Source organism: Salvia hispanica, chromosome 2 (assembly GCF_023119035.1).
Source record: "Salvia hispanica cultivar TCC Black 2014 chromosome 2, UniMelb_Shisp_WGS_1.0, whole genome shotgun sequence".
Lineage (NCBI taxonomy): Eukaryota > Viridiplantae > Streptophyta > Magnoliopsida > Lamiales > Lamiaceae > Salvia > Salvia hispanica.
This window is the reverse complement of record NC_062966.1, coordinates 14,983,427-15,006,364: the sequence shown is the minus strand read 5'-3', so window position 1 is coordinate 15,006,364 and position 22,938 is coordinate 14,983,427. Positions and strand designations below refer to the sequence as shown.

Below are 22,938 nucleotides of genomic sequence, written 5' to 3'. Positions count from 1 at the left end.
TGTTGAATCTAAACTAAAAGATGAAAAAGAAAAGGGGAAGTGGGCTGGCATTGTAGAAAATACAAAGGAATTGGGGGCCCAATATACATTTGTTGTAACCCCGTTGGGTAGCACGGATTAAGACCCTGTACGCCGTTGCCAATCTAGAATCCACCACCACCACCACTTTTTCGTACCAAACTACCCTTGGTCGGGAATTAAAATCTCCAAATTGCCACTGCTTATGTAATCTATAGGATGTTAGATCCTTGGATTGAGCCTTGACATAGTTCAGCCATGCCCCATTAATTGATTCGCCCAATTCACAGTTACCTTCTTAAAACCTAACTACGATCGGAATGCATGCACCCGACTAAGACTCTCAAGCCAAAAAAATGACGAGCAAAGTTATGGTGTGTCAAAAAAACAAAAACAGTAGTAACACTACAAAGAAATACAGAAGTTAAATTTAGTTTATGATTTTATAGAGAGGAAATGATATATAATAAGTTTGTTCTTTTTTTAAAAAAAAAAAAAGACTTTAGATTAAAATTGCGTTACTTAATAAGTTATGTTCGGAGTTGAAAACAGTCAATCGATTATTACATTTAAAATTAAAACAACGGTTAACCACCAAACTAATAAACATTGAGTGCTAATATTTTGTATGTCATCACGGCGTGGTAAGGATATTTTATGAGTTTCCTTTTTTTTTCAAATGAAATCACCATTATTGCAAATCATATTGATTTCCCTATTACAAATGTATAAACTTTACGCAACTTCACTGTATAATCAAAGGACAACAAACATGGCGAATTTTTCCACTGCTTTTTATAATTTTTCCTGTGAAAAATCAAGCGAATAATGGAAAGGCAATCTCAATTATTTCAATCATTTCATTCCTTCAAAAGCTATATGGTTGCAAGTTGACTGTCTGAAAGGTGAATCATTAATCGATTGATGACAATTCAGATTATTAATTGATTAACTTGTGTTTGATTATTATTTTTTGTAATATCAATACTTCTATATACTCATGAAGGATTAATCAAATTACTTTTTTATTTTGCAATAATAGTTCTTATTCAATCTTTCTTAGTTTTGGGATTATTCAATCACATCTTTATACTAAAAGTAGATTTCTAAATTCGTTTCGTCGTTATCGTTGACTGACTATCGTCCCACGCTGTATCTCTGTTTTAGGCCAAAATTGTCATATGGTCTATTATTTCGATTAGTTTAATGTTTTCCATTAATACTTAAGTTTAAGGATTAGTTTAATGTTTTCCATTAATACTTAAGTTTAAGGAGTAGTAGTACTACCACTCATTGGTTTTCATGAGTAGAATTAAAGGAGCCCATAAACTATTGCAAACTTATTTTATTTTTATGTTTGCAGTATCCAGTTTTATTTATAAAAAGATCATGTATTAACTAATAACTAGTACTCACTTATTAGGACAAATGGACCATGGTCCTTATACGGTTATAGAAAATTTATTACTAGCATGTATATATACTTTATTTGTAACTTTCGCACCATTATAAAGAGATAAATGCAACATATATACATGAAACCTTTGACCAGAAACTCTAATGACAAATGCTCACAAAACAGGTATGCATCATTTTTTCGGATCAATATCTTATGATGAAAAATTCAAATAACTTTTAGATAAAATAAAAAATTTGTAGAAGTAATTAATAATGTCTAGAGATTCTACTAGAGTACAATTTTGCAAAGTTTTCCTACAGTCCTATTTTCCCAATGTTTTTAAATTTGAAATATTTATATTTATATTTGTATTATTTAAAAGGCCAGTACCTGAATTATATCCTAAACCATGGTCCATTTTTCAAGTATATATATCTTGAACAATCAACTTTGGCCAATTAATGCATGTACATCAGTTGAACTTACCTACATTAGAAAAAAGTTAGTACTTGGAAAGGTATTTCCGTATATCAAATCCATGGGATACTGCTCAATTTTAGAGTATCAATAGATCAAGTTGGTTCATAATATTTTCAAAAAATTGATAGTTTAAGAATATAAACAAGTTTTTAGCCTTTTTTTTTGTTACTACTGTATTAATTATTTCACCTCACCTGTTTTGGTCCATGATATAATATCATAATTCATCAAGATACGATTAAAATGTTTTACACTCCATGCATCATCATCAACAGCTGCTAGCTTTATATGATTATACTCTCGTATCGCAGTTGTAGACTTAGCTGCAAAATCACATTAAAACTTTACTACTACTACTACTACTATTTTAATAGGCCTGCTAATTATATGCTACAATGGAAAAGTTAGTACCAAAAAGAATTCAAGAATAGTTATCTCGTAATGAAAAGCAAACAATGTGATGATTTGCCAGCCAAACCTTATGTACTCATTTCCATTTCTTTTTTTTATATATACATTGAATAAAAAGTCCATTAGTTTCTCTTTTCAATTTTATGTAGGAGTATTAACTTAGCGACTATATATGATTTATATTTTTTAAATATTCCTTTTATTTTGTTGCTTTTAACTTTTTGTTAAAAAAACATTTGTGATGGAGCATATGACTCATAAACGCCCATCTATATCTCATTAAAGCACATTTGTTGTACAAGGGAATTCGCCCACAAATGGCATATCGTTATCTATATGGAGTATTACACAAATGTTGTACCAACTTGATAGTGGCTATATTATTTTGTTGCAAAGAATTAATTAAAAGCTCTCATGAATTTCTCTGTCTGCGGGTTTTTCCTCAATAAAAAAAACAAGAAAAATCATAACTTTCTCACTAGGAATTAAAGAACGTTGGATAAGAAAAGTTCGCCAGCAAATTTGAACCCCATGTCAAGAATTGTGTGTATTCATCTTTCCCTTTTCTTATCTTTCATACGTGCATTAAATATGCATGGCCCTCATGCATTAAATTATGAAAGAGCAATTTATGTTATTTCCAAGAAAAATAAGGGCAATTTCAAATTCAACCAATATATATATACACAAGATATCAACAAGTTGAGGTGTGTGAGTATGCCACAACAGTTGCACTCTCAAAATTGAGTTTAGTGATTGATAGTGAGACACAAATCCTATTCTATATTTTTTGGGTTTTTAAATTTATATTAATAGGAGTATTGATGAATTATAAGCATACATAGCATATGCAATTATGCATAGAGAGCGGCGTAGGATAGTGGTTATAAAGTAATCCGGGTTTATTGAGGAAACAACAATAGTGGTGATGAAAATTGGAGTGGCAATGATGAGGGAGAGGGACACAAGTGGGCGCAGGATAAGCACGTGGGCGTCGCCTTTTTCTCTCACTGCCCCTGCACGCTGGCATTGTGGTTTAGCAAGCGTAGCTCAATAGTGAATCACTACTATTTCGGCTCAATTAAAAATAAAAAAGCCACCACCAAATATGATTGGCAGTTACTACCTGTGATTGATTGTGAGTTCAAACACAACCTTAATATTTTCATTTTTTTTTTCTTCCTTGCTTATTTGATGCCGGCCGGTGAATGTTTTTGGTTTGTAAAATTTGTGTTTTAATCATTTATTGTTTACCTAATTTGATTTTCTCGATTTAGTTCTAGAGGTTCCTTTTATTTGTTAATGCATGTCTATTTCAAATTTGACTGAAGTGACAGAGATTCTCTCGAATGGTTGAATGTTGATGTACAAATCTCATAATACATGACTTGGCTATAAAAATTTGCAGTTCTTGGATTCTCCCTTGTTTTAACTTAAAGATAGGTCAAGTTCTGGTGAGACCATTTTTTGATTGTGTTTGTTTTTTGGTTTGATTTTGGAACAAGATTGGCGAACAAAAACAGTGAAAATCTAGTTGTGTTTGTCTAGCTTCCGACAAACTCTATTGGTTGCAGCTGGAGGTGGAACTTTCTTGAAAAAAAGTTGAGGAAGTTGGTGTTTGTCTCACTTTCAAATGCTGCTCTGATCAATTCCTTCGTTTATTTGCAAAATATCAGCGATGAAGTTTATGAAACTTGGATCTCGCCCTGATACTTTCTACACAACAGAATCCACTCGGTAATTTTCAATTTCATGTTTATATGTTTTTGTATCTGTGAAGCTAAAAACTAACTCTGTTTTGTTGAGTTTAGTTCTGTATCATCTGAAGTGTCAAGCGATCTCATTGTGCAAGTAAAAGGAACCAGATATTTACTGCATAAGGTGTGTGTGTGTAAACTATATTCAAAATTTACATAATTTACAAAATTTTGATGTTAATGTTTGAATGTGCAGTTTCCCCTGCTGTCCAAGTGCCTGCGGCTGCAGAGGCTATGTGCTGAGAGCCCCGAGGCGCAGCAGCTGCAGATAGTGCAGCTCCCGGACTTCCCGGGCGGGGTGGAGGCGTTTGATCTCTGCGCCAAGTTCTGCTATGGCATCACCGTCACCCTCAGCGCCTACAACATCGTCGCAGTCAGATGTGCGGCCGAGTACCTTCAAATGACGGAGGATGTTGAGAAGGGCAATCTGATTTACAAGATTGAGGTGTTCTTGACTTCCTGCATCCTTCACGGCTGGAGGGACTCGATCGTGACGCTGCAGAGCACCAAGGCGTTCCATCTGTGGGCGGAGGATCTCGGGATCACCAGCCGATGCATTGAGGCCATCGCTGCCAAGGTTGTTTCCAATCCCACCAAGGCGAGCTTGTCCCACAGCTGCTCTAGGCGGGGCAGGGATGACGCGTCGTGCAATGGCTCCGAGAGCCAGAGGCATCATAAGTCCACCAGCCGAGGTAGCTGGTGGGCGGAGGATCTGGCTGAGCTGGGGATTGATCTCTACTGGAGGACTATGATCGCCATCAAATCGGGTGGGAAGCTTCCCCCGGGCCTCGTTGGTGAGGCATTACGCATCTATGCGTCGCGCTGGCTGCCAAATGTGTCCAAGTACATAAACATTGATTGTGATTCTAAGCCTGAGTCGGTTGGGGAAGTGACTTCGAAGCATAGGTTGTTGCTGGAATCCATAGTTAGCTTGCTTCCGAGTGAGAAAGGGGAGGTGTCTTGCAGCTTTATGCTGAAGCTGTTGAAGGCGGCCAACATAGTGAAAGCATCCTCGTCTTCGAAGATGGAGTTGGAACGTAGGATTGGAGTGCAGCTGGAGGAGGCGTCGGTATCTGATCTGTTGCTACCAGCGTTGGACGAGAAGATGATGTACGACGTGGATAGTGTGATTTCGATACTGGAGCATTTCATGGTGCAGGGGCAGAGCCCTCCCACGAGCCCGCGTAGAGGGAAAGGGGAGTTTGAGAGACGAAGATCGCGGTCAGCTGAGAACGTGGAGCTGCTGTTTCAGGAGAGTAGAAGGTCGTCTTCTGCCTCGCACAGCTCCAAGCTCAAGGTCGCGAAGCTCGTGGATGGCTATCTTCAGAAGATAGCCAAGGACAAGAATTTGCCCTTGTCCAAGTTCATCGCTGTTGCTGAATCCATACCAGAATTTGCAAGGCTGGATCATGATGATCTCTACAAAGCTATCGACATTTACCTAAAGGTGGATTTTGTTTTATTTTTTAATGTTATACTTGAGATTGGTTTTTAGTTTTTCCAATTGTGTGTTGTGGACAATGGCAGGTGCATCCGGAGCTGAGTAAGAGCGAAAGGAAGAGGCTGTGCCGTGCATTGGAGTGCAAGAAGTTGTCTGTTGAAGCGTGCATGCACGCTGCACAGAATGAGATGCTACCACTGCGGGTGGTGGTTCAAGTCCTCTTTTTCGAGCAAGCAAGGGCTGCAATGGCGGGAGGTCAAGTGACGGAGCTGCCTAGCAACATCAAGGCACTGTTGGCAGTGTGTAAGAATCCATCAAAGCCTACTAGTGCTGCGCAAGACCAGTGGAGTGTATCTGGCCTCAAATCACCCAGCTCGAATGTTTCGACCCTGAAAATGAAGCTGGATGAAGACGACAATTTAGAGCTCGAAAAAACATCAAAGTTGAAGGCCTTTACCATGACTCCAAACAGACCTAGGAGAATGTTGAGCAAATTATGGCCCATCAGCAGAAGTGCAACTGAGAAGAACTGATCATCAGAGATCCCAATGTCTTGTTTGGGATGGGTAAATAGCACTCTGTCTTTGTTAATCTTTTTTCTTTCCTCTTTTGTGTGATAATTCTTGAAAAACTCTTTGTAACCGTTTAGGAAAGAATGCAACTCACTTGGTGTAAGCTATGCCAATAAAATTATGGAAACTATAGTTTTTTGGAGGCAAAAATTAGAAAATGTTTAAACATTGTAGTACTACTATAGTAGTTGTACAAGAGAGTGTGAACTGCAGAAGTGGAAGTATACTGCTGCAGAATTGCTTATGTGCAGTTGTGCACTTTAAATTATTTGAGTAAATGGCTTATGTGCAGTTGTTTAATGAATTTATCAAGTTTTTGCGTAGTAAAGCATAAAAAATGAGTGATTTAAAAAGCACATGACTTGTGTATTCTATTCATAGAATGCACAAAATGTGCGCATAGTCGAGAAAAATAACAGAACATAACACCTGGTCGTGCGCTTTGTAGATAAGATACTCAGCCCGTGTCATTCGTTCGGATGTTATCTAGAACCTACAACACTGTTGTGTATAACTTAATGCAAGACTCGACAGATGAGTAATTTACGGATGAAGATCGATTGAAACCTAAATTCAATAAAATTGAGACATTTAAGACAAGTTGTTAGAATCCTAGAATTTGTTAGGAGTTGCATGCTACAAGTAGTTACACGGAGATGTAGGTTATAGTGTGTGATCCACATTTTAGATACTCCGAAACTAATTTTGTGATCGTTCAAAAAAAACTTGAATTGACAATGAACATGGAAATAAGTAATTAGATGGGTGGATTGGTTAATGAAGCCGAAGCTTTAGAGACATTGAACTCCTTTTCCAAGGCTAAAGCTTAGTTATTGAATACACCAGAGCTCAAATAAATGTCCATCTAATGGCCCTAACCATTTGGTATAACCATAAACCACTAGTTCCATCTGTATATATTTCTTGCGGATGCAATTTTAGTTATTGTTATACTCGGCTGTTTCTTTTTCTATTAAATTTTTTGTTTCTGAATCATGACCATCCAGACTTTATACTGTTCATAATTCAACTATAGTAGTACTACTGAGAACTCTTATTTCCAGCACTATCTACTAGTGCTTTATTCACAAGTTGGACATAGTGTTAACGATTGATTTTACAGATTTGACCACATAAAAAAGAAAAACGATACGTATGTCACACTCTCACTATAAGATTTATGATAGATTTTCCGCAAATTCTGCGTATGGTCCATCAAGCATTATATACTACTCCTACCTATGTTATCATATCATTTGCAATAATAAATCGAGAATTTAACAGAGTCAAGTTAATTGTGCATGTAAATCAATCTGAATATTATACTAGTAGTCCAAACTGCATACTCAATGTTGATTGCATTACAATTTACACAGATTTGTGAACATATATATTTAGATTACAAATAGAGTAAAAAGATTGGTATATATCTTTATTTACTGAGCACTGCTTGAATTGCTTATCTGATGAGTAACCATAAGAGGAGTAGTAGTATCCTTAGATTGTGAGTCGGAAGCGGATTCGATGCTTTTAGTCCGTTGGAGGGAGGGGGCGCGATGGAGGCGGCATCGGAAGGAGCCAGCATGGGTGGTGGGAGAGCAGAGGCAGCTAGATTTAGTGATGCTCCCTTGCCTCGCAAGCCCGCCGCCGCCAGCCTCATCCACCTTCATATCTTTGCTTATCATGGACTCACTCTCCATATCTTCAAAATTGTGTAATTGATTCCAAAGAGGGCAGGAGAAATATATACAAGTATTTTAGATATTGGATTCAACTTAATATAGATGAGTAGGAATGATTGAATATCCCTTTCTCTGTCCTTCCATTTCTTGAATCCCTTCCTTCACGGGATTGATAACTTAGGCTCAATTAATGTCCCACCAAAAAGAAACTACTTTTTTGCCCTGCGTCAACCACTCTATTCAATCTCGATCAAGATCAACATGATTCCCATTTGGGTCTTTTTTTGGCTTTTTCGTTTCCTTTTCTTATTTGTTCTTGCCATAATCATGAAAATAACATGCCAATGGAGCACACTTTTAAAGGGGTCCCATTTCCATGAATGTAGTCTCGATCGAGTGTATTGAATTCCTCATTTCTTGACCTAACAAAGAGGCATTTTCATGATCATATCATGAAGCGTAACGATGCCCCAACAAATTATAGCAATGGTCATCTTCACATTATCCAAGCCCAGTCCAGCCCAATCCATTTCATCACCCCCATTGTACTAAGTTATTTTTAGAGAGATAAATCTTTAAAATTAAAAAAATGATAACATCAACAAGAAGAATGAATAGCAAAAATAATACGGAGTACTATTAATTGCGATAACTGTTTCGATTTTATACTTTTATTTTCATATAGTGTATTTCATGTTACAATATATACTTGTAGAACAATAAAATATAGAGATACGATAGGAAAATATAGACATATATTAGAGAAAAGTAGTAGGTATATTTGTTAGTACTTAATAAAGCCTGTATATAGTGCAAGAGATTAAGCTAGACTATATTACATAACTGATGTGGGATATTTATGTTCTATAACAGGTATGATTACTCAAATCAACTCCAAAACAACATAGACTAAAATCATACAATGAATATATTTGCTCATTGCATTTTATGGAGCAAAAGCTTTAATCCTGTTGTGTAGGGCTCATGGGCGCCATAAATTTGTATCTGATGGAGTAGAAGAATTCACATGAACAAATTAGGAAATAAAATAAGTGGATGAAGGCATCAAGCGCTAAGTTAATTAATTAAGAGAGACATGAGGCTTGAAACCATACCCACACCTTGCTATTCAAACCAACTGAAATCTCAAAAGCAATCTTTTTAATTCCCAAGACTCTCAAGAACCTATAAGCAAGCTGAACACAAATCTAATGCGATCCATTGATGTGCTAGTTAAGCAATCAATAGAAGAATAATGTGATGTAATAAGAGCATCCGCAATGGTCGGCTAGCGACCGGCTAGCCGATTCGTCGCGCTGGCCGATCGGCTAGCCGAACCATTGCAGTCGGCGAGCCGATCGGCGTGGGCTGGCCGATCGCTCGGCGTTGGCCGATGCGCTGGCCGCCATTGTGGCGGCCCGATCGGCCAGCGCCGATTTTGTTTTTTTATCTTTTTTAAAAAAAAAAAAATTAATTCTTTTTTAAAAAAAAAATTAATTTTTTTTTAATTTTTGAAAAACTATATAAACGCGATTTTCTTTATCTCTAAATTTCTGTACAAGAGCAACATCTAGCGATGGACAACAACAACTAGCCCAATACAAAATTATGACCTAAAACAGAAACATGTCATACCGTCGGGACCCCCGTTCGGCTAGCGGCAAACTAACACAAATTCAAGGCATACTAACATTTTTTATGTATTTTTTTAATAAATTAGTGAGGAGTAGAGTGGGGCGGTGGCTCGTGTGTGGAAGCCCGGATTTTTTTATATTATGTAATTTTTTTGATTTTTAGTTAATGTTGGCAATTTAATTTAAATAAAATTAACGAATTTTTTCCGTATATATGTCGTAAATTTAATTCCGTATTGTGATTTTAATTCCGTAAATGTAGTATTTTTTGAATTATTATTTTTATTGCGGCTGGCCTATGGCTGGCCTAAATCTGATGTGGCAGGTGGATTTTTTAGTGTTGCTGACGTGGCAGGGGAGAGAATGGCTAGCCTATTGCTGGCCTATGTACCATTGCGGATGCTCTAATACCGTCTTGATAATCCAGTCATCGTTTCCAGAGGCTACAAAGCACAACAAGAAGAAGTGAAAATAACAAAATGAAAAGAAGCAAAGTAAATAAACAAACCATCAATGCAAGATAACCCAATTCCGGCATGAGCATTTGCCTAGACAACTCGGAGATACATCAATGTGCCTCTCTGCAAATGAAGACAAAGGTTCAACAAGCCAGAGCAATGTACAAGGGCTTCTGGAAAAAGTATAACTAGAAACAACCAATCAACACAAAACATAACTCATATATGTGATCAAAATGTCACATTTGAAACAAAAGAGTGAATGATTTAATAACATTATCAATTTGTCTCAATGGCAATCTTCATATACAGAGAGATTGAAGAAGTAGAACAAGGATTTGACTATATATTGTGAGACAAGAAAACTGAATAGATACATTTCAAACAAATTGATTTACTAGCTACACAAAAATAATTATTAAAAAAAATAGAGTTTGTCCCACTTACCCCTTGTTGATCAATAAGGCTTGAAGAAGGCATTGAGGACTTTGGTTCTATTTCTCTGTAAGCAAAGATGGATACAAGAGTTTGTGAGTGACTGAGTATAGATATAAAATGAAAATATACACTACTAGTACTTATTTTCAGATCATATTGTAATATGCTCAACTGATTACTGCATGAGAAAATAAAAAGATTAATCAATTTTACTAACCCAAAAATACAGGAAACCAAAATTGATATGCTTGAAAGTTGAATCAATCATCTAATGTTAAAGTGAAACAACAAGGTTAGTCTAACAGAAAGGACAAACATACGATCTCCAAGGGCATGTGAACAAAATTCCCGAAAAGATGGATTAGAATTATAAGATCCAGTAATTAAACACAATAATAAAAACAAAAAGAACAATTTTATAGAATAAACACCTAATTAATAGGAGTAGATAAAAGGAGAGCTTAAGCGGCGAAGCACAAGTAAACCAGTATATATCCAATTTGGTTGTGTTGCGTTGTCTACTTAGTTAAGTGTAAGGAAGTTGTTAGCTAGGGTTTTTTGGACACGGACAGTGGAAAGTGCTGTATTTACAACTGCGTGTAAGAGAGAATGAAAGACTCCATAGCTTTTTTCACCTTTCTTACAAGTAAAGGACCAACAATATCCGAATTTATGTAAGTAAAGAAAACATACCACCAATATCTGGTATCACAATTACTACTCCCTCCATTTCTTAAAAATAGAAATTTTAAAAATGACACGGATCTTAATATAAAAATAATAAAATAAGAAAGAGAGATAGAAAGAAAGAAAAAATATTAGTGAAGAATGAGTCTCACTTTATAGAGATAGAGAAATTTTCTAAAATAGAAAATTTTTATTTTTAGAAAATGAATTAAAGATAAAAGAATTTTTATTTTTAGAAAAGTAGGAGAGTATAAGTAAATAATTTCGAGTGTTGATTATAAAAAAAAGTACAGTATCCAGTATCCGTATTTATAATTGTATGTAACGAATATCTGAATTTGTGAGTTATACGTAAAAACATACTAACAATACCTGGTAGTGGTATATAAGGAATAGATACCTGAATTTATAAGTAGATAATATATCTGAATTTAAAAAAAAATTAAAAAAATGACATACTTACAACTTGAACGTCAAATACTATCCGAATAAATTTCAATAATTAATGTACAGTACTACTTTGATATATTACGGCGATTCTAAGAATTACTAAGACGATCACAGACACTTTTGTATTCTAATTAAACCTACTTTCAGATGGTCTAGAATTGAATGAGGAATAGTGCGCTAGGGCGCTAGACACAATAGATGATATAGTAACGCTTGAGGTTAGAGCATCTCCAATGGTCGGCTAGCGACCGGCTAGCCGATTCTTCGCGCTGGCCGATCGGCTAGCCGAACCATTGGAGGCGGCGAGCGGCTAACCGGCTAGCTGATAGGCGTGGGCTGGCCGATTGGTGGGCGCTGGCCGATGCGTTAGCCGATGCGCTGGCCGCCATTGTGGCGGCCCGATCGGCCAGCGCCGAATATTCTTTTTTTTTTTTTTTTTTTTTAAAAACCTATATAAACGCGATTTTAGTTTCATTTTCATTTGCACCACTTGTTTTAACGAGTTTTCTCTCTCTAACTTTCTATACAAGAGCATCATTGAGCGATGAGTAACGCGGGTGGTAGCGGTGGTGGTAGTGGTGGGGATGCTGAGGAGTACGAACGGAGGATGAACGAGGCTATGAATGTCTACATGAACCGCGAGATGGAGCGGTACATGCGTAGGGTGGAACAGCAGGCGATACCTCGCCCTCCACGGGTTATCCACCGCCGAGCGGTGATTGATCGGAATCACGCCGCTGCACATCGCGGGCTGTACGACGACTACTTTTCGAGAGAACCCGCGGTTTCTCGCCAACATGTTCCGGCGGCGTTTTAGAATGCGCAGGAGTTGTTTATGCGCATCGTTGGCGCATTAGAGCGTCGATATCCGTGTTTCCGCTTTAGGCACGATGCGGCTGGGCAGACCCGGCCACACCCCTATTCAAAAGTGCACGGCGGCAATCAGGCAGTTGGCCTACGGAGGCGCGGCAGACATGTGGGATGAGTACCTCCACATCGGTGAGTCGACAGCCACGGAATGTCTGAAGAATTTCCGTGGGGGCGTGATAAACGTTTTCGGTGAGCGGTACCTTCGAAGCCCTACTCCCGAAGATTGTCGAATTTGATGCAGATGCACGGGGAGAAGCATGGGTTCACCGGGATGTTAGGCGGCATAGATTGTATACATTGGGAGTGGAAGAACTGTCTGACTGCTTGGAAGGGGGCCTACACGACCGGCTACAAGTCAAAGAATCCCACGTTGATCCTCGAGTCCATAGCCGATTACCGGCTGTGGATCTCGGCATGCGTATTTTGGGGTAGCCGGGTCGAACAACGACCTCAACGTCCCGAACTCGTCTCCCCTCTTCAATGAGAAGTGCCAGGGCGTCGGTCCAGCCTGCCTCATTTGTGGCCAATGGCAACCAAGCATGATATGGGCTACTACTTGGCGGATGGGATATACCCTCGGTGGCCGGTCTTTGTGAAGACGATCAGGCAAACAAGTGATGAAAGGAAGGCCTACTTTGCGGAACGACAAGAGTCGGCGCGCAAGGACGTGGAGCGCGCATTTGGTGTGCTCCGGTCTCGATGGGCGGCAATTAAGGGTCCAACGCGTTTGTGGGATGTCGGATGCGTTTCCCCGGATAATGTACGCCTGCATTATCCTGCACAACATGATCGTCGAAGACGAAGGCGTACAACCGACTAGTTGGGTCAATGACGATGAAGCCGGTCCAAGCCACGGAACGGCCACCCCTAGTGTACAACGTGGGGTACCTCTCGATGAAGTCGGCCGCCTTAAGGAATTTGCCAACATGTGCCAAGTGGATGCTCATATTCAACTCCAAAAGGATATAATTGAAGAGTTGTGGGCACGGAGGATTGCACGGCGATAGTTTTTTTTCTTTATTATGTACCTTTTTAAATGTAATTTTTTTTTATCTATGTACCTTTTTTAAATGCAATTAATGAATTTTCCCGTATATGTCTCGTAAATTTAATTCCGTAATTTAATCGTAATTTTAATTCCGTAAATGTAGTATTTTTTGAATTATTTTTATTGCGGTTGGCCTATGGCTGGCCTAAATATGATGTGGCAGGTGAATTTTTAGTGCTGCTGATGTGGCAGGGGGAGAAACTGCTGACCGATTTCTGGTCGATTTCTTGCCGAATTACCATTGGAGATGCTCTTATAAGATCCTTTCTAGCGCACTTAGTTGCACAATGATCAAATTAGTACTAGTAATTAAGCCAGTAAATATTGTTGGTTAAATATTCCATGCGTGTACACATGCATTTATAAACTTTGGAAACAAAAATTCTTCCCGCACGTCAAATTATTTCAAAGTCTCGAAAACATAATGTTAAATATGCAGAGGGAAATTTGTGGAAAATTAATACTAGTTCACTCAAAAATTTAGAAGTACTATTTGAATTTAAATTGAAAAGTAATACTAGTTCACTCCAAAATTTAGAAGTACTATTTGAATTTAAATTGTTATACAGTACTAACTTTTTATGGCGTTAATAGTCGTATTAATATTATCAACCGACATTAAAGTTTTACATCTGAAAATGTATGGATGAATTAATTGAAATTAAAAGAATAGAGTGGTACTACAGCCTTTCCCCACGACTTATGAGAGCATGGCTCAAAAAGTCGGGTAAAAGCAGTGCTTTATCAACAAATCGAAGGTCAACTCAAGAGCAAGCCCTCTAAAGGCAAAAGCCATTAAAAGTGACATAACTTTTATGTTACCATGTAATCAGATCTATGAGAAAACGATATCTCCCTTTTCTACCGAATCAAATTCCCAGCCACAACTACAACAACAATATCAACAGTTAAGAGGGACCGTTATGCAAATCAACAAAACATCCAACAATTCCCCATGCACGTTTTACACATTCATACATACATATGTGCAATTTCGATACTATTTTGTTAGATATGTTATTTATGATTCTAACCAAACGAATTTAAACATTCAAGATTTTTCATTTTTTTGTTGGATTCATTAATGACCAAATACTAGAAAATTACATACTTGATTGAAGAAGGGGTACATAATTTCCTATTTTTCCGCCGACTAAAAATATTACTACAGGATTAAAATAAGTAAACATATCTTAGTTTGATTAGTTTGAAGCACTAGGCAGTCTCTCTGCAACCAGACTTAGAGCTTCTTGGTAGTGAAAAATATCCCCAAATATCCCACTCGAACTCGCTTGGCCTCCGAAAAAATGGTTGCTGCCAGAGTTGAAACCCCCGAATTGTGAATCAACCGGAAACCCTACAAACCCATTTTTTGCTTCAGCTTCATTGATAACCGGAGATGGCGGCTCCGCCTTGACTTTGGGGAAGAAGCCGTGTATAACTTCTTCTAACAAACCTGAATCAGACCTCTCGCTCCAGAAAATTCCATTAGAATCAGTGTTTGTAGAATTGTTACCTTGAAATTGAGCAGAGTTGCGCTTGAAGGCGGTGGAGGGGTGAGAGGTCGAATTGTGATGAGGCATGTTGTGGTGGTTTGAAGGGCGATTGAAGGAGCAAGCATCGGAATATATGGAATTGGAGGTGTTGAGGTAGTCGCGGATGAGAAGCATGTTGTGGCTTCCGTTGAGATCAAAATTAGGGTTTGGGAAGGGGAGAATGGAGGGAGGAGGGTGAGGTGATTTGGAAAAGTGGAAGGGAGAGATGATATTATCCGCGGCGCCGGGGTGGATGGGAGAGGTGGGGTAGAGGAAGTTGGTGCGGGCCTTGACGCCGCGCATGGACCGGGCGGCGCAGTCGTAGGCGCAGGCGGCCTCCTCGGCGGTGTCGAAGGTGCCGAGCCAGCGCCGCTCCTTCGACTGAGGGTCGCGGATCTCGGCGGCGTACCGGCCCCAGGGGCGGCGACGGACGCCGCGGTACCTGATACCGCCGGCGGGGGAGGGGGAGGGGGAGGGCTTGTTGGTGGGGCGGCGCTTTGGGGCGGAGGAGGGGAGGAGGATTGGGTCGGGGTCGGAGCCGTTGAGCCTTCTCATGGCTTCTTCCATGATTTGATTGAAAGGATTACTGTAGTTTCAGCGGATATATGGGGAGAGGATATCTCCAAAGAATGATGCCTATTTATAATCACAAAATTGAGTATAACACCATCAGAAAGAGAGTCTTGTTACAAGCCGCCACTTTTTCTTTTTCTTTTTTAAATGTTGAGGGGAGTATATTTTTAGACGGATAAATTTTTTGTGATGTGTTAATATAAAGTCTGCATCTTGTATATACAATCTTATTTGTATTAAAATGACAGCCTCTCTCTAAAGTGACACCATGATATTATTTATATAGTAATATTATAAACACTACACAACAATCTATAGATTGCTGTGTAGCATGTTGAATATTGCTGGTCAAGAAAAATTATTGTATAGTGTACAAATAATTGACTAGGAAAGCTGGTATAGTATTATTTTAATAGATGGTGGCACCCTAACACTCTCATATATAGTCTTATACAAATATGTAGTAAAAAAATAAGAACTAGTATTATTACTTATTTTTAGTAATAAATTTAGAATCAAAGAGAACGCGCTTAAGACGTGTAGACCTTAAAAAGGCGGGTGTATATCAGTGAAATTTGAACATTAATTAAGTTTAATTTGATTAAAATTCATTCCGCCACGGTGGTCCTATGGAGGGGCGGAGCCAGGATTTTATGGGAGAAGGGGCAAAAATATAATACATGAAAAAAAAATTATATATTTAAAAAGAGGTATTTAATGTGATTGAAGTATATAATTTAAAATTTATGTATAAATATATAGGAAAATGAGTGGACGAGGAGGGGCAATTGCCCCATGTACCCAAAAGGTGGCTACGCCCATTTTGAATCGTACGTACGACGTAAATGAGGTGGTGTTTTTATGGATACTACTATTTAACAGTAATTTTCAATTTTTTTGTGTATATGAACGAGTATTTTGAATACTCAGTGTGATCAAGTAACTACATTTGTTTCCTGCAGTTGTTAATTTCCGATGAATTAATCTTCTCATCTTAATACGTACATCGAGCATTCATACTAGGTAAATATTTTAAGCCTCCATCTAGACATAAATTTTTGAAGGATATACTCCACTTTTAGACTTTAGTTTATAGGCGAAGGCAAAGTTTAGTAAGAAAAGACGAAAAAAAAAAGCATCAATATCACCACTCATATTCTATTTAGCTACATATAGGGGTGGTTCGGTACGGTATACCGTACTGTGAATGTCATACTATATATCGTACCGAAAGTTACGGTATGACTATGACAAAACACCATATCGATACCGTACCGAATTTTTCGGTATACAGTAAGATAGTTTTTGATACCGTCACCATACCGTGTTTTCAGTATACCGTACTTTTGCGGCATACCAAAATGCGGTACGACATACTGTTATACCTGTTATACCAGAAAAAAATCTGTTTTACCCAAAATATTCAAAAAAACAATTCTAGTGTTCAACTACCTCAAAAAGTCCAAAACAATTAAACTTCACCACAATCAAATCTTGTTCATATAGTCATTCTTTTTTAAATTATAGTATAATATAACATAAATATATATATGTGGGGAACGTTAAAGTCCTACTACTTCCTTAGTGTTAAACATCAAACAAATCACAGCCCTTGGATTGGATGGTTGTGATAAACTACATATTAGACTAAAATGCTACATTATTAGTCAAGTTACTGTATTATACTAAAATGCTATATTATTTTACAAAAATAGTAAGTACTACATTATTAATTATGTTACATTATTAGACTAATAATCTACATTATTAGATGACATGTGGCATTAATCTAACCATTAGATCACATGATCCAATAAATAACAAATGTTTTACATCTTGAAAATGAATACATCAGCCCTATATATATATATATATATATATATATATATATATAGGATTGTGTTAAAATGACAACACCTCTTAAAGTAACACCATACCACCATTCCTAGCCAATCATTTGTACATGTGGACGAATAATAAGCTGCCATGTGGCAATCATAAAAATTGCTCAAGGGTAAATTTTCACGGACTGCAATATCCAATACACTAGACGCAATTTTTCCCGACTGCAATATCAATACGCTAGACATTTAGCAATCTATAGATTGCAGCCTAGCGTTTATACTATTGCAGTCTAGCATATATAATATTGCAGTCTAGCGTGGTGTCACATTGTCATTTTAAGAGTGTTGTCATTTTAACGCACCCCTATATATATATATATATATATATATATATATATATATATATATATATATATATATATATATACCGTTACCGTCTTGAATCTTTCGGTACTGTATCATACCGTACCGAAAACTACCGTATATCGAAAAATCGGTATTTTCGGTATTTAGTCTGACAATAAGTCAGGTATTTCGGTATAATTCCCCACCCGTAGCTACATGGACTGGAAACTGAAGTTAAGGTTTGAAATTGAAAAATAATCCCTCCGTCCCAGATTTGTAGTAACATTTTGCCATAAAAGTCCGTCCCACATTTGGAGTAACATTTAGAATTTACCATATTTGTACATAAAATTTTACCCCATTATTCACTAAAATTACACCCAAATGTCATTATCTATATTAAAATAAATTAAAACAAAAATAAATAAAATCAAAAAGTCAAAGAGGGACCCACCTTCAACCAACTCACTTCATTTATTACACACTCCATCATCTCACTTCATTTATTACACACTCCATCATTTCACTCCACCATCTCATTTCATTTATTACACACTCCACCTCTCACTTCATTAATTACACACTCCACCAATTTCTTAAAACACGTGCCATAACTAAATGTTACTATAAATATGGGACGGAGGGAGTAAACAGTTTGTTATATGGATTTCCAAAGGTGATAATGAGTTCAGGATTTGTTGATCTGTAGTATGTACTGTTCATATATTAGGTATGACGTGTTGCCGATGAGATTTTTAGGATCATGTTGTCTCCACTTTAAAATTGAGAATTAACAATACATGTGAAAATTTAAATTTCATCATGATAATTCTTCATAAAATCAAATTTATCCTACATTTAATGAACTAGCTATATTATTCCAGTGAAACCTACTACAAGATGATCACCTAATTAGTTGATCGAAATATTATTTCCAGACTGAAGATCATAAGTTTTAACCATGACCTCATTTTTTGATCGAGATAGATACTGTATAATAGTCACATATTGATAAATGGATAATGACTTCGATTGGTATATATATTCCATTAATGGCTTAATTTTAAAATAATTCTTATTTAAAATATTCTGTATTATTTACAATGTTAGGTCAATTATTCAAAATGAGTAATAGAAGCAGCACACAGCATTTAAGGCAGTTGATGAAAAGAATCACAGGCAGATTGTGTTCAGATTACTTTTGTATTTATACCTATATTTTATTTATCTTGATAGTTCAACCTATGATTTTAATTAGGTACACATTCACAAAATAAATGTATGCAAAATTTATGATGAACTCAGCCATTGTAATTTACACACAACGAATTCAAGGATTAGAGGAATTAGGATATTGACTCATGTGATGGTTTTACATTTTTTAAATTAGTTCAAATATCAGCGAGATGCAACTTTATTTTTACAATTACGACATGAAATTTTCAATCTTAGAATATGATTCGTGAATATTTTTTGTATCTCTTGCCATTTCGATCATATATCGATAGACGATAATTTATTAGTGAAAGCTAGACGCAGACGCACCCCTCTTACTACTGTGAGATCGCACGTATTAAAAACATGTTAAAATGAACTAAACACTCCTACTGCGTGTCACTATATCTACCATTCCATAAAGAAAAATAGAATATTTTAATTATCAACAAAAGCAGACCTATTTCTACTTATTTTCTCTATAGAGAGAGTATTGATCGATCAAATGATCAACTTATTCTATTTGCTGCATTGAATTCGGATAACAATTTTGTACATGCAATACGGAGTATTATTTTTTCTATGGTAATAGTACTTTTTTAGACATACAATTCAGCTTTTATATACTAGTAGTAATATTTGTATGCATACAATAATATTTTATTATAAAAATATACTTTATTCGCTAATTAATAGAGTAAAGAGTAGTATTTTTTGCTTTAACTAGAACCCAATCCTATTATAATTCCAGAAGTTAAGTGCTTGTACTTAAATCTTTAATTTTCGTCCTTCTATTTATTTTTTATTACTATGATTTATCATCATCATTTGTGATTTAAAAGCCTTTTTAACTAAAACTCTATACTACAATTGAAACTATGGCTAGAATATAAGTAACTTTTTCACATTTAAAGAGGGATTCAACTTGGTGAAATCGAAAGATCAAACATGAAAACGAGAAAAACGAGACTTACAATGTAGTTAAAGCCCAGTATATATAAAATAATACTAGTACTATTTTGAATTATTTCTAGGAGTATTATTTAGTACTCCACTACTATTGTGGTTGGATTAAGATTGTATTATTTGTATTATTAGTATTGCGTTTGGATCTATTGAGTAAGTTTATAACTAAAATGTAAAAAAATCATGAAATTTTTCATGATTACACAAAATATAAATCCAGAATAAGTAAAACGAATAATTTGTGGGGTGAGGCTATTTTAACATTTTCTACAGTGGATTATGATTTCCTTTCGAATTCTATAACATTTTATTTACCAGTACTTGAATACGGTAATGTTTGTGTATTAATATGCTTCGTAATTCACTTTCAAATCAGAAAATTAAGATGACTTTTTATTGAAATAATCGAGAGAATTTCTGAGCAGTCACGGTTTTTATATAACAGGTTGTATATATAATGATTTTAATGTTCTCGTTTTTCAAGAACTTCATAATAATTTGGCTAAAAAACTTTATTCTAATTCTATTACTAAATTCCACAGCTGTAATTTCCTATAGGCACTCATATATTCACATACCAATAAGTTCGCAAACTACAATTATTCGTAAGTACTACTTTCTTAAATTATTGAGCATATATACAAGTTCAACCACCTTAAAAATATTTATATCATTCTCTCGTGTTTTGAGCCATCTGCACCGGAGAATAATTAAGCTCACCAACAAACATTAATTAGGTTCACTGTTTTCTAATTAACTCGAAATTCAATTTTGATTAAATACGTCCATATTTTAATGTAAGCAAGATAATAAACCTTGACAGCAAAAGAGTTACTGGAGCAGTAATTGCAATAGCCTATTTCCAAGAAATCCCAATTTGTACATGAATATTTTCCGGATGTCTGAGTATTCACTATTCACTAAAAGAGGGTAGTGAAAACATAAATATACCAAACTTTTTTGACGGTCACTACCTTTTTGGATAATTGCAGCCTTAATTATATTTTTAGTAAAAATCTTGTCCCTACTCGACTGTATTTTCTTCGTCATTCTATGTATTACAGTTCCATGTAAGTTTTGGATAGGCATAAAATATTAGTCCCCAATTAGATAAAGCATCTGTAGAATCTAGGGTTCATTAACATCGGAGTATTTTATAATACAGTTGGAATTGAGTCTTTTTGATGGAGTACTAGTAAATTAATTGTACATAATGAAAACATAAATCAAGTATGTATAGTATAGTATGCACGTGCGAGTAAGGAGATAGAATTAAAAAGGGGTCAGCATCAAAAGGTCTAAATCGGAGGTGAAATAAAAGGAGTCGGAAATTTCGGGCAGCGAAGATTGGATTTAGGGATTTTGTTTACTAGTTTCAAGGAAGTTGGGATTTTCCATATATCCTTTCTGTGAATGATTACACTGGCGGCGCTCAGATTTTGTCTCTCTCACTTTGGTGTACTCTTATCCACTCTTTGTTTTTTCATTTTTACAATTCTCTTCATTTTTGGCTCTCTTTTCATGTTTCTTCACACACACATACTATTACTAATTACACTACTATACGAATACGTATCTACTAAAATAATTTAGGTGAGGTGCAGTGCAGTGATTTATGTTAGGGTTCGAAAACCAAGAGTTAAAATTTTCACATGGCTTTGTCTGAACTAGGTAGGATTTTTCTCTGGGTGTAGGGCGGATTTAGGCTTCTGATGGCAGATGGTGACCAAAAGGTGTAACCCCTAGTCAGATAAAGGATGGAGCTTGTCTATTCCTTTTTTTCTTTTATTTTCCGTGTCCATCATCTTTGCCACTTTTTTATTTTCAATTTTTCACTACTCGCTCGCTCATGGAGTACTAATTCACTTACTTAGAACATTTTAAAAGGGAAAGAGTAACTTAAAAAAGAGGATATATTTCTTATTTATCTTCGCAAAAAGGTTACTATTATATCTTTTTAAAAAATTAATAGACTCCAAGAGGAAAAAGTAAATTAAAAAGACAAACAAAAATAATTACTCCCTTCATTTTTTCATAGTTGAGTCATTTTTTCATTTTGGGAAGTTTCTTCATAGTTGAGTCATTTCCATATATGGTAACTTTTTTCTCTTTCATACTTTACTCTCTCTTACTTTATTCTCTCTACTTTATTCACTTTATACTTTATTCTCTACCTTTTCCTCTCTCTTACTTTTTTATCTATTTATTTAACACACCCAACATTCATTTCTAAAACTTCATGCTGAAAAGTTTCGCCTTAACTATGAGGAAACGGAGGGAGTAACTTTTACCTTTTCTTTCAAGGAGAGATAAAGATACCTTTTCAAAATGAAAGAAGATATAATACCTCCTTAGCTACTTTTTTCATTGGAACATAAAATTTTATCAAAAATAGATAAATATGATAGTTATTTCTAGTACTAAATATAATAGTTATTTCTCTTTACCTTTTATTTACCATTTTTTTTGGAGATGCTTTTACTACTTCAACAAGAATGAATGCGTAACGCACGAATATTATGTAGATATATATGCCAAGCGGTTCTAGTACTAATACTATACACAAATCATGAGTATACCATAATATTTACTGCACCATTTATTGATCTTTATAGGCATTATTATATAGAGTGGCTGATCTAGAATTCGAATATAGAGGGGACATAATTAAATATTTAAACAAATTAATATAATAATAAAATTAATAATATATTAATTAAAATATAAAAATGCAAAAATAATATTTCCTCCGTCTCATTTAAGTCCGACACGAGTTCTAAAAAATATAAAAGAAAGTTAGTTGAAAAAAATTAATGAAATATGAGTTTTACTTTTACATATATACTTAGTTTTATACTAATAAAATGTGAGTGAAATGAGATTAGTAGAATGTAGGACTTATTGCCTTTTATGGAATATTCTATCTAGGACTCCTAAAGTGGGACGAATTAAAATGAAAAATCAAGAGACTGAAGTGGGACGAACGGAGTACTATATTAAATAGCAAGTAATGAAAGTAATGAAAGTGGTTCTAGTAATGAAAGGGAGTATTTTACAGTAATGAAAGTGGTTCTAGTACTAATACTATACACAAATCATACTAATACTAAGTAAA

The 22,938-nt window shown here is 35.8% G+C and overlaps 2 protein-coding genes across 4 annotated transcripts; one reads left to right on the top strand and one right to left on the bottom strand.

The window, feature by feature from the left end:
• The first annotated feature begins 3,474 nt into the window (after nucleotides 1-3,474).
• LOC125207350 (BTB/POZ domain-containing protein At1g67900) lies at nucleotides 3,475-6,363 on the top strand. Its single transcript, XM_048106645.1, has 4 exons — nucleotides 3,475-4,045; nucleotides 4,120-4,189; nucleotides 4,262-5,512; nucleotides 5,593-6,363. The coding sequence occupies exons 1-4, from the start codon at nucleotides 3,987-3,989 to the stop codon at nucleotides 6,037-6,039; spliced, it is 1,827 nt and encodes a 608-aa protein (XP_047962602.1). The 5' UTR covers nucleotides 3,475-3,986; the 3' UTR covers nucleotides 6,040-6,363.
• Nucleotides 6,364-14,426: 8,063 nt separating this feature from the next.
• Nucleotides 14,427-15,465, bottom strand: LOC125208174 (ethylene-responsive transcription factor ESR2-like). 3 transcript variants are annotated; one of them, XM_048107753.1, is made up of 2 exons: nucleotides 14,862-15,465; nucleotides 14,427-14,792 (listed from the first exon to the last, which is right to left on the bottom strand). In XM_048107753.1, the coding sequence occupies exons 1-2, from the start codon at nucleotides 15,445-15,447 to the stop codon at nucleotides 14,548-14,550; spliced, it is 831 nt and encodes a 276-aa protein (XP_047963710.1). In that variant the 5' UTR covers nucleotides 15,448-15,465; the 3' UTR covers nucleotides 14,427-14,547. The 3 variants fall into 3 exon arrangements, with proteins under 3 accessions (XP_047963710.1, XP_047963712.1, XP_047963713.1); XM_048107755.1 differs by having other exon boundaries at nucleotides 14,427-14,789; XM_048107756.1 differs by having other exon boundaries at nucleotides 14,427-14,702.
• Between the last annotated feature and the right edge of the window lie 7,473 nt (nucleotides 15,466-22,938).